The sequence below is a fragment of the Lepisma saccharinum genome, chromosome 15 (assembly GCF_977018435.1).
Source record: "Lepisma saccharinum chromosome 15, izLepSacc3.1, whole genome shotgun sequence".
Classification (NCBI taxonomy): Eukaryota; Metazoa; Arthropoda; class Insecta; order Zygentoma; family Lepismatidae; genus Lepisma; species Lepisma saccharinum.
The window spans coordinates 55,176,642-55,195,642 of NC_139243.1; the positions used below are offsets into that span (position 1 = coordinate 55,176,642).

The window sequence follows — 19,001 nt, forward strand, 5'->3', positions numbered from 1 at the left end:
ATACGAGTTGAATTGAGATGAGTTTTTAAGTTCACTTTATGCACAGATAGGCTAATTGGGACTGGAACTACAGTTTAAAGTTGGATCCAAACAACTATGAGCCTTCAGCGGCAATCAAACTGGGGACCCCTTAATTACAAGGTGACAATGTTATCACTACGCTCCTGAGAAAGTATGTGAATTCTCTAGGGCGAGTCAGTTGGCAATACTCTCCTTGCCTTTCACTTTGGTATTAAATGGGTATAGCAGAGTACTGGTTTATAACTATTAAAACACGTAATTACTATCTAATGTTTCATATGCCTTAACAACTACAACAACTCTACAAGCAATATTAATGAAAAGGAGGTACTGTGACATCTGACATAAAAATACTTTTGAATAACCCTGCACACTCAAGTCTTGGCTGGACCTTTGGCCGACAATAGCAAAGTAATTTTCAAAATCTCCTCTACTTTTTAAAAACCACCATAATATTAAAAACCTGAAAGATTACATCTGCTTAGATTTCCTGTGCAGTTTACTTTGGCTTTGTACAGACATTTGAAATAGTTTTGTGGCTATGTAAGCCTATTAAGCTATTACAAATATCTAAACAGCGAACGCAAACTACATGAAGATTCATGTGAATGCTTTAGAATGATTCTAAGCAGATGTACTATTTCATAATTTGGAATATTGTTTTTCTAAAAGAGAGAAAATTTCAAAAACAGCCTCACAAGCATCTCCAAATTACTGGCTTAATACTATGTTGCCGTATGTCCATCTGCACTAACAGAGGAGCTGATAAAAGTTTGACGATTTTGAATACACTACAAGATTTTACTATTGTTGATAATTTACACCCCTTGACATCGAGATACGTCACTTAGGAACGTGGCACATTAACCCCTAAGGCCAGTTTGACATACAGCATACTGACCTACATGTTTCTACCATGGGCGGTTTGACATACACCATACGTCCACATCATGGTTCAAAATGAATGCCGGTAGTTTTTTGTAAAAAAGGATGGTGGGGAGCAGCGGATTGAAGGGTCTTGTGAGGGACAAAATCCACATGTGGTGTGCAGCAAACATGGAAAACGGAGAGACACGGTTTACTGGTGTGTTGACTGTAATGTTGGTTTCTTCCTTGATACATGCTTCAAGGTGCTTGACACAAAATTGGACTTCTAAGGGCAAAAGAATGAAACGGGGACTGATGCTCAGGCAAAGTAACAACATAATTGAGTGCTGACTATTCAATATTATACATTACTAAATTATTGTATTGTATTGTATTATTTTATTTATACCTTCTGACAATGTTTGCAGGTTTAATAAACCCATGGATATGTACTTTACATATGTTGAAAGTTTCAATTGAATTGCATTAGTGGTTCCGAAGATTCAGCATTTTAAACAATGCTGTGCGAATCTACAGTGTTTCGGAGTTTAAAATTACCAACCCACCAGACTTCTGGGTATTAAAATTCCAGCCTTAGGGTTAGCATGTACCGAACACGTACCATCACCAACTGATGAAAAGTGGAGATACAACAAAACAGCATCCAGCCAGAAAAAATGTCCAACTAAGTCTTAACATCTAGTTAAGAAGTATATATCCTGATCATGTGCACACAAGGTACATTAAATATATACTTAATAAATACCTGTCTGATGAACAACAACCATTACCTGAGTAACGTGGTTTGTGATAGTTTTCCACATCTATTCCTAGCTTCCTGGCATAGTCTTCCCCGTACCACACCAGTAGCTCTTCATACGGAAGTATCTTTCTGTTTGTACAGTAGTACATGTGACCCTTGTATTGCACCGGGCTGAGATTCTGTTCGTCTCTGTGCCTTGCGCAGTTCACGTACCGCATCCAATTGGAAACACTAGGGTCTGACGCATCAATGTAATAGGGGTTAGGCTCTCGATGGATCTGTGGAAGATTATAGTCATTCTTTAATGCACATGCAAGTACAGAGACTGAGATATATGAACAGCTCGAGAGTAAAACTTCATAACCAAGACTCCGTTCAAAATTGAGTTAACATTGTATGTAGTTAGTTGCTGCACAGTCTGAAGTTGCTGTACAGTAGTGGATGGAGTTCGTTCATTAGTCGCTGATGGTCAGAAACACACGGGAACATTTGGGTAACACATAAGCCACAATGCAATGGACGAACTTTCACCTATGTTTTTGTGGGTTATCAAGTTTTACTCCTGAGTCGCTCATATTCAAAGTAATATATTTCACAAAGTGTCAGTTTAATGAAAAATATTGAAACTGTAAAAAAAAATTGAAGTTGTTGGACTGGTGTTTTATTTCTATTATATCTATTAATCTACATGGGAGAGGCGTAATATATACACAATAAATAAGAATTATTGCAGTAAACAAGGTCAAATTTTCAGATACACCACTACGAAGGTGCCACTCCCAGAAGCCAGATTAAAACATACTGAATTCTTATGTCTTATAGATCATCACAAGATCTACAAGACAATCTACATTCCAACATTACTGTATGGAAGAGAGAGCTTGACATTATTACCAAAACAGAATAGCAGATTTCAAGCAGCAGAGATGAGATACCTACGAAAAGTAGTAGGAAAGACTAGAAGAGATAGGATTAGAAATACCACCATTAGAGACCAGTTACAGCAAAAACCACTATTGGAAACAATAGAGAGAAAGGCACTTCAATGGTATGGACACGTTACAAGAATGGAGGAGGATCGCAGGCCTAGACAGGTGCTGGAGGCCAGACCAGAAGGCAAGAGCGAAAGAAGAAAGGGAAAACAATGCCATCAGTCCGAAAAGTTGATGATGGAACCTGACGCTTAATGGCAGAAGGGGATGGAAAATAATAATAATAATAATTCTTATGTTCGATGAAAACTTCCATCTTCCTAAAGATCAAACTGAATTTCCATGACTGTTACCTCACCTTTAGGCTTTTTCCTGAATTTCCCAATTTCCTGTTAAACATTGAAATTTACCAGGTGTATAAGCTTAAATCTGCTGTTTGCTCATAGATGGCGTTAGCGAGCGTATGAAGCTACCATGGTGTGTGTATGAGTTGGACATCTGCCAACACGAATCAGTGCACATCGCCAGCACGTGCAGCAGACAACAGGCAGTGTTCCTGTGGTAAGCATGTCTAGTTTTGTGCCAGAAAAAGAGCATATCTGGGAAGCTCTGCTTTTCTGCTTCCATTTGAAGAAATCGGCTGCTGAATCGCATCGAATGCTTGTGGAGGCCTATGGTGGCAGTGCTGTATCGGAAACAGCATGCAGGGATTGGTTTTATCGGTTCAAAGATGGCAATTTTGACCTGAGTATCAAGAAGCGTGGAAATCGGACCAGGAAGGTTGAGGACCATCAATTGCAGGCTCTTTTGGACGAGGACGATACCCAAACGTAAAAGATGCTTGCCGAGCAATTGGGTGTTACTCAAGCAACCATTTCCATGCGTCTACATGCCATGGGAAAGGTTCAAAAGATCGGAAAATGGGTTCCGCATGCATTGACCGATCGGCAGGCAGAGAGACTGGAGAGATGCCAAAACACATGCAAAATCTTGCTTGCCAGACAAAAAAGAAAGTCTTTCCTGCATCGGATTGTGACTGGCGATGAAAAGTGGATATATTTCGAGAATCCTAAACGCAAGAAATCGTGGGTTGATCCCGGCCAACCATCAACATCTTCCTCGAGACCAAATCGCTTCGGCCGGAAGACGATGCTGTGTGTTTGGTGGGATTAACAGGGTATCGTCTACTTTGAGCTGTTGAAACCTGGTGAAACTGTCACTGCCCACCGCTACCACCAACAACTGATCAAATTGCACCGTGCTCTGTGTGACAAAAGGCCGGATTATCAACAAAGACATGACAAGCTGATTTTTCCTCCACGACAACGCCCCATCACACACGTCAAGACTGGTCCAAAACTACTTGGAGACACGCAACTGGGAGGTGCTACCCCATCCCGCCTATTCACCAGTCCTGGCCCCTTCTGACTACCATCTGTTTTCGTCAATGGGCCATGCCCTCGCTGAGCAGCACTTCAATTCGTAAGCAGACGTCCGAAAATGGCTTGATGAGTGGTTTGCCTCAAACGAGAAGGACTTTTTTTGGCGTGGTATCCAAAAATTGCCCGAGAGGTGGGCAAAATGTGTAGCTCGCGAGGGCAAGTACTTTGAATAAATTTCTTGTTGCTTTCTATGAACAAACCATGTGTTTTTCTGACTACAAAACAGCAGATTTAAGCTTATACACCTGGTACCTCGGAGCATAAAATAAAGGAACAGTTCTCCATCTATGCTTTGTTCCTTGCCATGAAGGCACATGGCTGTAGAGGTGAGGCTATACACATTCTCTACCTTGGTCACAGTGGAGGTGATGTGACTAGCATCATGTTGAAGCCATCTTTGCCCCATTTCTACCTCCAGGTAGCAACTGATGAGAAGTTCCGCACGTGGAAGGCCAGCATTGTATAATGTATTTATTGGATATTAAAATTACACACATTTTCAGCCGTCTGAATGATATATCTGCCTCCTAAAATCAATGTATGTGATAAGCAGAACCTAGATTACTCGGCACTAAAAACTACCCAAATAGGTAGGGAAAAAGGAATGATAATAAGCATTAAAAATTTAGGGGCAAGGCACAATAATATACACTAAAAATATAATAGGTACTAACTAGTAATATTGTGAATAACAAAAAGTCCAAAATGAATTACAAAGAAGTGCATACTACCCTCAATATTATCTACTAGTAACAGAAAAATATATATTTTAACTTTAAATACACATTGCAATTACAGTGAAACCCCAATTTTATGTTCCTGGACTTTACATTTTCCCCGCATTATACATTCAATTTTGATGGTCCCAATATAGTTAAGAAATTTCCCTCCATTTTACATTTTCCCGTATTTTAAGTTTTTTCAGCTTGGTTCCCTGAAAAACGTAAAATCGACGTTTCACTGTATTAACATATTAATACAGAGTTTGGCAATAGAAAGTTGTGACGAATTGGAATCTTTCACAGTGATATTATAAAAAAGAGAATCGTGGAATCAAGCTTCAAAGTTTATCTAAGCACTAAAATTACCACATATTTTACATATGCCATTATCAGTAGACTCAACGTCTAATGGTTAATTAATTCCACTCATACAAATAAGAAATAGGGAAACACATATGAAATCAAGAAAGGCAAAATTCAAGAAGTAGAGGTGCATATTTTTGGTATATAAAAAAGCAAAATTTCGGTACAAAAACTGAGTTGATTTCGGGTTCAAAAGTGGTAAATAAAAGAAAATTTTGGTGATATAGCGGTGAATAATCACATCAAAAGTACTATACAAAATGACACTTTGTTTTAAAATTGTGAATATAATCGTACATTTGATTTAAAAACTGCACTTATTACACAAAATAAACTTACCCCTTGTAATAGCACATTTATGTAGTTACCAGAGTATTAAGTTTATTCCTGTGTAAAGCGGTCCATTTTTGCTTCTCAAATATTTACAGCAGAATTAATCAATTTCCATGAATTGCATAACTCACAGGATACTTCAGAAAGTGTTGCGTCGGTTTATAAAGGGTAAATTTCGTGTTTAAGAGTATATTTCGCATTTTGCAGTTCATTTCGCATTATTTTGTGACAAAACAGGGTAGAAAAATGCATCTCACACCTTTCAGAAACATGAAAAATGAACTTTACAGCATGTTATTTCATATTTCGTGTTTTCGTCAAAAACGAAATTTGCATGCCTCTAGCAATAAGACTTGAAGTAAAATGTTCAATGCTTGAAAAAGGGATTGTTAGAAATGAATCATCAATATCTGAACAAGAAAGAAAGAAGAAAGGGTAAAAATTTTGCACTCACCTTCCACAGATAATCACTATTATTTCTTTCGTGAATTATGGTCCCTTCGTAGGGACCAAACATTAAGCCCTTCTTGAGTTCAGCCTTAGTATAAACTCCTTTATCTGCTCCACGAATACTGGACATTCCGATCTCAAGGTATGGAGGAAGAGTCTCCATCGCTCGCAATGGGTTACCACCATCTGCTGGTACCTGAAAGACCATTAAGTGAAAAATAAGCATTTGTTATACCACGTAATGTTTCTGTGCTTAGTTAATAATTGAGGGATTACAAAAATTTATTGCAAGTAAACTATTGAACTTATATTAATGAAACCAGTCCAGAACGATCGAGGAACGCAAACAGTTTTTTTTTACACTTACAAATGTGTTCCCCACGAGTGACATGGCACACATCTACACGATAGTCTAGTTCTTGCCACACACACATCAACATGGGCCTGTCGATAGTGTCTATCGCTGTTATGATACACTCCCTTAGTTCTGTAATATCATGTGGCATCGGTGGGACAAACCCTGTCTTTGATGAAACCCCACAAAAAGATGTCACTGTTTGCATTCCTCATTCATTCTAGACTGGTTTCATTAACGTAAGTTTAATAGTTTACTTGGAATAAATTTCTGTAACCCCTCAATTATTTCTGAAACACCTGGAATAATGTACATGGTTTTTCAACCTTCTGATTTTCTATTGGAGGCACAATGATATAAATTTGTAGCTGTATAAAACTTTATGATTCTGATACGAAATATGAACCAACCTTACATAAAACTAGGAATGAGTTGATACTGATCCCACTGGTATCAGAAAATATCAGCTGGATTTTATTTACAAATATTTGCCAATACTTTTTCAGTGTTTTGGTCTAATGAAGCAAATAAGATGATATTCTGATGTCATTCATGAATAGTTTGAAGCAAAACTATGATAAAGCGATGCTAACGATTGGAAAGAAATACTTAATGCAGTAATAGTAATCAATATTTTGAACACTTTTTCATTACAATTACAATTTTTAAGCATCAGTACTGGTATTGTTTGGAATCGGTAACAGTACTGGCATCAGTTTGGTTATGGATCCAACAATATATGAAAGGACAGTTAGTGTGGCAACTGGCAACATATTGGTATCAGCAGAAATCACTGTTACAGGAAATAAATGAGATCGAATTCAATCACAGATTCCAGAATCTGTTGTTACTTTTTGAATTGAAGAAGAGTGGGGAGGGTTAACCCTTTCTTGTAAAGCTCAAATCTTCTGGAAAAATAATTGCAAAAAAAAACTAAAATCAACTATGAATTTTTGAAAGCATGTTTGTTTCAATTATTATGTTATAAATAATAATGAAACATTTGGTGGTGGTGGTGCATGTCAAGTACTAGATTGTGTCGTCTGCTGTGCTGTGCTGCTCCATGTGATGTGTTTCATGCTTATTGGGTTGGAAGTTGGAAGCCTGCGTTCATTACTTGCCACTACAGTACTTCACCCAACAGGCTCCCTCACTGAGAATATTATCAGGAAAACTCTTGCCATCATGCAGCAGAAACCAGTAGTAAAGGAAACAGTGTTGTGCTACCATCCCGATCCTACATGTCTCACTGTGTTAACGAAGGCAGTGGTCTTTCAAAATTAATCAGAACAATGTGGAAATACAGAACTTTACCTACACAATAATGAACACTGTTGGTGAACAAGCTGTCTTCTCTGTTTTCAGTTTGTAGCATGTAGAGTGAAATTATGATTTTATGTTCCCCAGTTATCAGGGTCCGTACTGAAAGTATCCGAACTGTCCGTGGCGCGAGAATCGGTCGAGGGTTCGGGTAAGCTGCGCCAGGTGGCAGTGGGGACTTTAACCTTCAAAACAAGGCCTCGCTCAGTTGCCTGCGAGCAGTGGTTGAGGTGCAATCGCTCGTGTTGTGTACACGGAAAAAACATCGCGTCGAGAATTTGCAGTTGGTGGATTTGGTGAAAATGGAGCACACTTTGGAACAGCGCTACGCTGTGAAATTTTGTGTTAAATTGAAAAAAAAACTTTACGGAGACTTTAACCATGTTATCACCGAGTGATAACCGGGGATGAAACCTGGCTCTTCGAGTATGACCCCGAAAGCAAGAGACAAAGTTCAGAATGGCACACCCCCGCATCCCCTCATCAAAAGTAAGGCCCTGATGTCAAAATCAAAGGTGAAGACAATGCTCCTTGTCTTTTTCAACACGAAGGGGGTCGTGCACAAAGAGTTTGTACCTGCTGGGACCACCGTGAATGCAGCTTACTACAAAACAGTGCTTCAGCATCTCAGACAGAGGGTCCAGCACGTCCGGTCTGACATCGCCGACAGATGGGTGCTTCACCACGACAACGCACCGGCTCACACAGCGGTACACGTACAAGTGGCAACGCTGCCTCATCCCCCGACTTATTTTTGTTTCCCAAGGTCAAAAGGGTGCCCAAGGGGAAGCGTTTTGCGTCAATTGAAGAGATTCAAGCTGCCACGACCGCAGCATTAAAGAGGGTGTCAGTCAAGGACTTCCAGGACTGCTGTGAACAGTGGAAAAGTCGCTATACTCGCTGTATTGAGGCTGAAGGTGCCTACATTGAAGAATATTGACAGCAGTTGTAATTGTCATCAATAAATTGTTTGCAAATAAATAAGTTTGAATACTTTCAGAACGGACCCTGTACATTTTCCCACATTAAACAATCTGCATAGTCTCAATATAGCAAAATGCCATAAAATTTTCCTGGATATTACATTTTTCCACATTTTAAATTCTTTCACCTTGGATTCGCCAAAAAGTAAAATCGAGGTTCAATTATTTTTCATATTATTCTTGTGTTCCCACCTCACAGAACTGACATGAGCAGCTTCTCTGTGCATTAGAATGATCGATTTGGTTTATTTTTCTTCACTTTTCTGCCACTATTGGCTAATTGCGAAGATGAGGATGCGTAAAGATATGATGAAACTGACACTCACAAAGAAGACCCATGCCCAGGCCCCTGGTAACATAGCGTGCTGTGCTAACCACTCCACCAAGGCGGTTGGCTTGTGCATTAGAGTTCCGAATTTTTGCATTTTACATTTGTTCTATTTGTATACAGAGTATGCATGTTTTAGGGCATAAAAATGTGGTAGCAATGTACTTAATCCGTCAAGGTGAATTTACAGGTGTATGTTTGTGGAATTCTGTGACACGTGTACGTTCGCTGCATGGTTTACGTCAAACTGCTGTTAGATGCCATCTATTGGCTGTAGACAAACTGTTTTACCAGTTGACCAGAAAGGTGTTAGTTAGGGACATTAAATTTTCGCGATGCACAAAATCACGAAATGTGAAAAAAAGATGCAATTTTGAACATCCTGCACGTAACTACATCCCCAATGATGAAATATGCATGAGTTTTATTCGCGAAGTAATGCGAAATGTGTGCTTTTCCACGAAATGAATGCTTTTCGCGAAATAACTGTGAAATATCATCAAATTAAGTAGAAAACACGCAAAAACCGGCAATCGAGGTTGTGCGCGCAAACTGTCGATTTGTAACAAAACATTTGCCTAAAGTTTCATACCACTTGCAGCTGAAGAACGTTTTATCTTCGATCACATCAGGAAGATGCTGCAAATTGGGATTTCCCATGCACATAATCTCAGTTCGAAAACTTCGCTCCCTGTCAAGCTGCATTCCTTTCTTCCCCCGAATGTTTGCTCAACTTCCAGTTTCATTGAACTTACTAGCTGTAGCAGCGATAAGATTAGTCTGTTCCCGCACATCAAGGGAAAAAATGGTGTCATTTGTGTTCTGTCATGAATTAATTTTGTTTATCATCATGTGATTTTCAACATGTGTTTGTGTATGTGCAGTTTGCTTCGCCTTTTGTGCCACTTTTGGCTAATTTGCAAGGATGGGGATGAGTAATGATATGATGAAATTGATGAATGGACACTCACAAACATCCATGCGCAGGCTGGGATTTGAACCCGGGACCCCTCACGACGGAGCGTGATGTGCTAACCACTCTGGCACGGGGGCTGGCACAAATTTCCGACAATGACACTCCCCTAGAAATGTAAACCAATTTTTTAAGTTATTTGTAATGACAAAGTGTTAATTTTTGTCATTTTTTAAGTGTTTCTGTGATAAAAACTGTGTTAAGAGGGAAAATATTAATTATTTTCAAATATCATAGTCATGAACACAATGCATCTAGAATGCATTAATGAAAAAAATGCACACCCATCAAGATGTGTGTGGACACTATCAGTGAATAACTTTAATTTTGATTTAAATATATTCTCTAGATTTAAAAATATAGAAATTTGTTTGATATTACCTGAATATGCTAAAGTTGAGCAATTTAAATACCGCTTCAGGTTCAGCAAGAGGGAGATTCCGGGGCAGAGGGGTTAAAGTGATGAATGAATGAAGAAAAATTGTTGGGTGCTTCGGCTCATATGGCTATTTTGCATCCTTCAATGTGTACGGGGAAATACCCCTTATCTAAAATCCTTACCTGAGATTTGAGAAAGGGATGTAGAAAGCCTCATGAAAAAAGTTAAAATTGTAAGGTTATAAAGGGACCTGCACAGAACAAACACAACACATTAGAAAGACAAGAATATACTAAAACAGGGATCGCCAAACCATCGATCGGGAGCTACCAGTAGCTCGTGAAGGGTCTGACTAAATTATACTGTAAAGAAGTGCGGCAATATTTTAGCAAAACCTCATTAAAAATAGGTTCGGAAGCTTGAGTTTGAGGTTTTTAAGGTTGGCTGCACCTTTGACATTTGAATGGGCGATTTGTTTCAAATTTTCTTCTCCATTCGAAAAACCTCTTGGATATTTCAAGATATGAAAAATTACATACACTTAGAATTCCTTCTAGAGTTGAGTTGGTGTTTTAAGTCCACTTTATGCACAGTATGGCTAATCGGGACTGGACCTACAGTTTAAAGTGGGATCCTAACCACTTGTGCCTCCACCGGGTATCGAACCTGGGACCCCTTGATTACAAGGCAACGACGCTACCACTGCGCCATGGGGGAGGCCCTAATTCCTTCTAGAGCATTGTCGTGAATTTTCGTGTAGTTTTCTTTCACTGTTACCTAGATATTATCAATAGACTTACGAAATCACGAAACTATTGATAATATCTAGACAACAGTGGAAGAAAACTACACGAAAATTCACGACAATGCTCTAGAAGGAATTCTAAGCGTATGTAATTTTTCATATCTTGAAATATCCAAGAGGTTTTTAAAATGGAGAGGAAAATTTAAAAAAAAAATCACCAAAGATCCAGCCGAGCCTTAACTCCATTTTGTGCACAGATAGGTTAATCGGGACTGGATTTACAGTTTAGCATGGATTCAGAACCACTATGTGGCTCAATCGGGTAACAAACCCGTGGCTCCTTGATTAAAAGGTCGATGATGTTACCACTATGCCATCCGGGAGGCCCCAGACTCGAAATTAAGACTAGCAAATGGATATCCGGACAAAAATTTCTAATGGCTGTGATAACCTATTTTCCCTGTCCAACAAATATTTTCATCGAAAATGAGTGTCTGCCTTCTTATTAACATGGTAAGAAGCAAGATGATGAAAATTAGGCAGCAAATAATTCTTGAAGCTTTCCTGGCGGCGAATACTGAAGAGGTTTTCCTGGGCAATGAGCCAGGTGATTTCCAGATAGGCTTCCGAGCTTTCGAGAGCTAACGTCACTCTCATCTTCAGGGATAGAAGTGCAGAGATAATTCAGGGTGAAGTTATATACTAGGAGAAACGTCAGAGAAACGACACCTACACTGAACCCCTCCAATATCAAATACATATAATTTTACCCTGAATTGTCTCTGCACTTCAATCCCTGAAGATGAGAGTTACATTCTTGAAACTCGGAAGCCTATCCGGAAACCACCTGCCCGATTGCTAGAGAAAACTTCTTCATTAGGCAGCAAGTTTTCTAATTTTACTGTTTTGTGATGAAAGTATCTACCCGACTAGCAACGCACCTCAAGTTTAACAAACACAGGATCCAAAAAGTTTCAGTTATGCACACACCGCAAACCCTAATCGACAACAAAATCAAAGAGACGCATGCAATTAAGCACTTTCCGCACGAACTGAATATCAACAATGGTCAGGCTCATCATGTTTGGCTCCGGTTATTACAACAACTCAAACCATCACGTGCCGCAGACGAAATGTCTGCACCAGCGTCCCTAGCGGTAAACGAGGAAACAACAGGAACTGGAAGTCAACTCAACAGTAAAGCATCGAGTTCCCAAGTGGATGGCAGAGGCCACCGAAATCAATAGAATATTTACACGTAAGTTTCACAGATATATCTTTAGTAACTCGTTTACGTCTTATAAAGTATTTACGTTATAAAATTTCTGCATGTTGCAGAGAAATTAAAGATAATAAGCATACTTAAGTTTTTATAAACCCAGAAATGATCATAAAAAATCAAAACACTGGATGAATACCCTTGGTAGCTCACCATGTACAGAGCATTCCCTCACATTCGCTACGAGACTCGGCGGCAAGCGGCCCGGCATCAGCGCTTGTCTTTCCAGATGAACGGGTCCGCGACAGTGGCACGCTAGTCTGTTGTTTTTTTTTTCGCTCTCTTTCCCTTTCTGTTGACGTTGCAGACTGACGCCAGTATAATCCTTCCTCGGAAGTTGTGTTGTGTCATGTCTGTGTGTTGAAGATTGTGGCTTAATATGGCACCACAAAAGTTTACATTACAACAAAGGATTTATCTTGTCGAGTGTTAGTTCGGAAAGAGGAATTCTGGAGAAGTGCAACAACGTTTTGCAACGAAATTTCCTGGTGTTCCCGATCCACATAGGACCACTATATTAAACCTCGGAAAAAAGTTTAGAGTAACAGGGTCAGTTCTGAATAAAAGTGGAAAGAAAAATGGGGAAATCTAAAAAATAAATTATTTTCCTGTAGTTTACGGTTATTACAAACATAAGAAAACAGTTTTTCTTTGTGACGTTTCAGGAGAACACACGCTCCTTTCATCAGACATTTACTTTCATTTTGACTAAAGATACAGTTATAACAATGGTTAGTAATTTCTTAAACAAAAAGAATCCGTTATATAATGGATGTTGTTAATGTTACATTGTTGTAATATAGCAACTTAACTGTGAAAAAAGCAGTCTGTTTTATTTTTATTTCAGTTTTTTAAAATTACGAATTCAAAATATCATCAGGTAATTCAAATTCATCATTGTTTTCAGAAAGTCTCTTGATGTTTTCTGTTACATTAAATTTTAAAGATGGTGGCTTACTCCATTTGTGAAAAAGAAAACTCCATACTGGATCTATGTTACCATTTTCATTATTTAATTTATTCCAGCGTTCTTCTGCAATGAACGAAGCTTCCCAGACATTCAACTCTGTGTTTCCCGTTAATCTTTTTAAAACCCTTCTCTTTTTAATCAAATGCTTCTCTTCGATGATATGAGTTGACAACCCTGTTCTTGGGTTTAGATTTATAATGTTCAAATCGTGTTCGTGCCATCTTATTGCCATTTTCCTTGCTGTTTGTCCCACATAATCCTTTGAACATGAACAACTTCTATTATATATTCCTGTGGTTTCCACATCTGGTAGAGAGTTTCTCATTTTGAATTCATTAAATGTACATTCCAAACTTCTTGGTGATTTAAAAATAAAAACAATTTTGAAATTAAAACTTCTAAAAAATTTTGCAATTTTATGTGAGAATACCTTGTGGAATGGAATGCACACAAATTTATTTGCAACAGATTTTTCATCTTTGTCTGTATTTCTCTTTTCCTTTAGTTTTCTTGTTTTTTGATTTGGTTTATTCTGTTAGTGTGAAAGCCATTTTCTTTTGCTATATTAAAAAGCCTTTCTTCTTCATTTTTGATATCCTCATTATTAGAACATAGTCTTTGTGCTCTCAGGAAAAAATTTAAAAATGTTATCCACTGTTATACGCGAATGTTCTGAATTGGCATGGATGTATTTTTCCCCCACTAACTTTTTCCTATGGACTGATGTTTGAATTGTTGAGTCAGTTGTCTTCATTTGCAGATCAAGGAAAGAAATTACATTGTTATTCATGGGTTCGCAAGTGAATTTTATGTGACGATGTGATTCATTTAACAATTTAAATACGTCCATGATGGTGTTCTCATTTTTAGCAATAATTAGCACATCATCTACATATCTGATGTAGAGTTTGATATCCGCACCTATCGCATTAACAATTGGAGATTCTATGTAATGAAGGAAAATGCTGGAGATGATTCCGGATACTGGGATTCCCATTGATAGACCATTACTTTGCTGATAGATTTTGCCATCAAATATAAAGTAATTGTAATTTGCACATACAGTAAACCATCGAACCATTTCCCATGATTCTACTGGGTTAAACTTCATCTCAATAAGCCATCTGTGTAATGCATCTGTGGCACCTTCTATTGGGACACTAGGATATAAATTATCAACATCAAAACTTGCAATACGATACTCATTATTCCAAACAATATTTTTTAGTTTCTGTTTCACTACATATGCATTTTTAACACTGAATGGTGTTTGTTGTTTAATTATAGCAAGTCTTTCAACTAAATATTTGGATAGTTTGTATGCAGGATGTGTGAAAGTTGCAATGATGGGTCGTATTGGAGTTCCCGGTTTGTGAGTTTTTGGTAGTCCAAAGGCAATCGGCAGGGTTGAATTTTTGACAATGAGTTTTTTCTTCATTTCTCTTCGTATCGTGATACTGCTTTCAATTACTTTCTTTACCTCATTTATTATTTTAGTTATAGGGTTTCGAGAGGTTTCTGTGAAATTGTTTACTTTGAAACATTCTTCCATTTTTTCTTTATAGTCCTTAATTCGGATAAGGACAGGTTTATTTTCCTTGTCCGATTTTATTAAGAAAATGTCGTTTTCTATGAACCTTTAAATTTCAAAATTGTTTTTAAATCACCAAGAAGTTTGGAATGTACATTTAATGAATTCAAAATGAGAAACTCTCTACCAGATGTGGAAACCACAGGAATATATAATATAAGTTGTTCATGTTCAAAGGATTATGTGGGGCAAACAGCAAGGAAAATGGCAATAAGATGGCACGAACACGATTTGGACATTACAAATCTAAACCCAAGAACAGGTTTGTCAACTCATATCATCGTAGAGAAGGATTTGATTAAAAAGAGAAGGGTTTTAAAAAGATTGACGGGAAACATAGAGTTGAATGTCTGGGAAGCTTCGTTCATTGCAGAAGAACACTGGAATACATTAAATAATGAAAATGGTAACATAGACCCACTATGGAGTTTTCTTTTTCACAAATGGAGTAAGTCACCATCTTTAAAATTTAATGTAACAGAAAACATCAAGAGACTTTGTGAAAACAATGATGAATTTGAATTACCTGATGATATTTGGAATTCATAATTTTAAAAAACTCTCAAATAAAAATAAAACACTGCTTTTTTCACAGTTAAGTTGCTATATTACAACAATGTAACATTGACAACATCCATTATATAAGGGATTCTTTTTGTTTAAAAAATTACTAACCATTGTTATAACTGTATCTTTAGTCAAAATGAAAGTAAATGTCTGATGAAAGGAGCGTGTGTTCTCCTGAAACGTCACAAAGTTAAACTGTTTTCTTATGTTTGTAATAACCATAAAATTACAGGAAAATAATTCTATAATGCAAGCAATGCGTACAAACAAGAAAAAAACTAAAAAATAAAGTATACAAAGACAATCCGCACACCATCCGTGAGTTAAAAGAGAGTATTGTACGAGAATTGCAGTAGACGAACTTGCACGTGTAAATGCCAATTTCCTTCGGAGATGCCAGGAATGTGTTGCAGCAGAGGGACATCATTTTCAACACCTTCTGTAGTCAAGGTTATTGCACAATATGAAAACTGTAATTTTAATAGCCGACTCTAGCGACTGTCGCAGTCCCGTTCACCGGGAAAGACAAAGCGCTGATGCTGGGCCGCTTGCCGCAGAGTCTCGTAGTGAATGTCAGGGAATGCTCTGTATTTTCAAACCTGGGCAGTAGCTCAATGGCTCAAGGAATTTGGAGATCTCTGCACTAAAAACTTCCTCACACACAGTGGAAGAGACCAATTCTTCTCAAAGAGTTAAAAACATTTGTTAAAACACTGTCTTCATCTCCCATGATACATGAATCAGAATATAGTTAACACAAAGTTGCAAGTAACTTTTGTTATGGAGAAAATTATCAAAATTACAATAAGAACTCTAAACCAAATGCATTACTACACCAAAAAAAAAAAAAAAAGAACGTAAAAAAAAATGCTTACTTCAATATTTGGTACCATCTCAAGTGATCCATGGGCTGGACAGTTCCCATCTTTCCATTTCAAATTGCAGGCCTCACAGTCTGCGAAAAAAGAAAGAAAAATGTTTTAGTCTTCAATCATGGGAATCACCAGTTTGCAGGAGAGGTCAGGCTAATGATACGAGGTGCATGTAAAAAAAAAGGGCCGATAATTTTTTAAGCGGGGTTGGCAACACTGATGAAGTTGAGCATGCGCAGGAGCATACCCTAGTATTCTGTGCTTGCAACAGAGATAGAATCGTCAGAGTGAGGTTGCGTACGTGTGAGTAGCAGTAAGGTGAAATGGGGCTGCCGAAATACAAAATCCCGCCAAATGTGAAGTGAGATCTGTCATACAATTTCTGAACGCCAAAGGACAGAATGCAGCTGACATCCATCCGGAATTGTGTGCTATTTATGGACCGACAGTGATGAGTGAAGGGAAGGTCAGGAAATGGTGCAGAGTTTCGGGAAGGGCGTTCAAATGTCCATGACGATGAGCGTAGCGGAAGGCCTAGTGTTCAGACGGATGTTCTGGTGGAACGCATTAACGAGAAAGTGCGTTCCAATCGCCGGTTCACAATATCTGAACTCGCCAAAGAGTTTCCAGAAGTGTCTGCGAAAACAGTGCATCGAATTGTGACCGACAACCTGGGGTGTCACAAACTGTGTGCGAGGTGGGTACCAAAAATGCTGACAGATGCTCACAAAGAACAAAGAAGGACAGATGCACGTGATTTTTTGGCACGCTGGGGGGAGGATGGGGATGAACTCTTTTTGCACATAGTGACGGGGGATGAAACGTGGAAATCGTACGCCACTGGGGAGTCTAAGCAGCAGTCAATGCAATGGCGGCACTCTGGTTCTCCTAAAGCGAAGAAATTCAAACAAACACCATCAGTTCACAAAATCATGGCAACCGTGTTTTGGGACCAAAAGGGTGTGATTTTTGTGGAATTCTTGGAACCAGGACGAACAATTACAGCAGAAGTGTATTGCGAAACACTGAATAATCTGCGACGTGCCATCCAAAATCGGCGGAGAGGAATGCTATGCTCTGGAATTTTTCTGATCCATGACAACGCCCGCCCACACGAAGCTGCTCGTACTGTTGAGACAATTCAAAGATTTCGATGGGAACTATAAAATCATCCCCCTTACAGCCCCCAGCGATTTCTTTCTTTCTGGCTTGCATCGAAGTGTTTCAACGACAGTAATGTGGTCAAGACATCAGTTCTGGACTGGCTGCACTCTCAGGCAGTAGATTTTTACGTAGAAGGTATACGGAAGCTTGTGCCACATCAGAAATGTCTGGAGGTTAATGGTGACTACGTCGAAAAATAGCCAAGGTATGTACTTGTTTATCAATCACAATAAATTTCTTTTCCTATCATTTTCTTGTTTTTTAAAAAATATTTGCCCCTTTTTTTTGACATGTGTCTCATATAAGTTGAATAGTAGAAATAACAACAATAATAATTATTATCACGGTTACAAATGTTATTACACAATAATATTATAAACTAATAAAAATAATATTTTATTTGAAAAATATTATTATTTATTATTAGGGATGGGACTGATTAATCGGTACTCTATCGGTTATCGGCCGTTATAGGCATATTGGTGTATCGGTTTATCAGTAAAATTACCGATTATTTTACCGATCCAATATATCGATAAATATCTGATAATTAGTGCAAAATTCTGCCATTTTGTTGTAATTTTTATGAATAATCTCCATGCCCTACTTTCTAAAAAAGTAAATGTCTAAATATGCAACTCCTTTTGCACTGCAGTCACCTTGAAACACACATTTATTAAGGAGGTCAATGAACCTTTCAGGTTCTTGAAGGGCCATTTCTAATTTTATATCGCGCTATGATACCAGGGGTCCTGGGTTCGAATCCCGGCCTGGGCATGGATGTTTGTGAGTGTCCATTCATCAATATCATCACATCATCACTCATCTCCATCTTCGCAAATTAGCCAAAAGTGGCACAAAATGCAAAGTAAACTAAAACAATTCAATCAATCTAATTTTATATCAGATCGGTAGAATATCGGTTATCAGTAAATTTTATAACGGTACTTTATCGGTAACGATTAAAATTTCATATCGGCCCATCCCTATTTATTATATAAATGGGGAAACTTTACATTTCGATCCACCAGATAAGTGAATTTCCAGCACTACTATTTTCCATGCAGTTAGTATACTGAAATGCACAATTATTGTATTTTGTTATTAACTTTTGCACATCTTGTTCAAGAAAAGGCTTTAAAAGTTAGGAGATAACTTTACTCGTAAAGTTTATATTGTGTGACCTGTCACTTAATACTATAATTTTTGGAATTTTAAAAACTTAGCATTTTGTAGGTTTGGTGCGTATTACTCAATTCCAGAATATAAAAAGACCTTAAAAACTGTACTTACGTATGCAAGTATGTTGTTCCTATTTTTCTTTCTTTAGAAGTACGTTTCGGAGACGAACTATCCCCTTCGTCAGGTTCGTATGAAAAAACTAGGTACTTAGGATAGTACCACGTCGAAATGTAATAAAAGGATTGTGGACAAGGGTTGGTGTGGATACATTTAAGATATTATATCCCCACCCCAGATGGATATAAACTAGTAAACGACGAGTTTTTTATATACGTCTGGGGTGGGGATATAATATCTTAAATGTATCCACATCAACCCTTGGCCACAATCCTTTTATTAC

General features: G+C 38.0%; 1 protein-coding gene across 1 annotated transcript in view; it reads right to left on the reverse strand.

Annotated features, from left to right (window-relative positions):
* The window catches only part of LOC145999710 (putative histone-lysine N-methyltransferase PRDM6), a 67,287-nt gene that overhangs the window by 17,673 nt on the left and 30,613 nt on the right, over positions 1–19,001 (reverse strand). The window contains exons 6-8 of the mRNA XM_083136990.1: positions 16,259–16,338; positions 5,898–6,089; positions 1,680–1,929 (exon numbers count right to left, since the gene is read on the reverse strand). Of these exons, the coding sequence (XP_082993116.1) occupies positions 1,680–1,929; positions 5,898–6,089; positions 16,259–16,338 (522 nt within the window). The remainder of the gene's footprint in view (positions 1–1,679; positions 1,930–5,897; positions 6,090–16,258; positions 16,339–19,001) is intronic.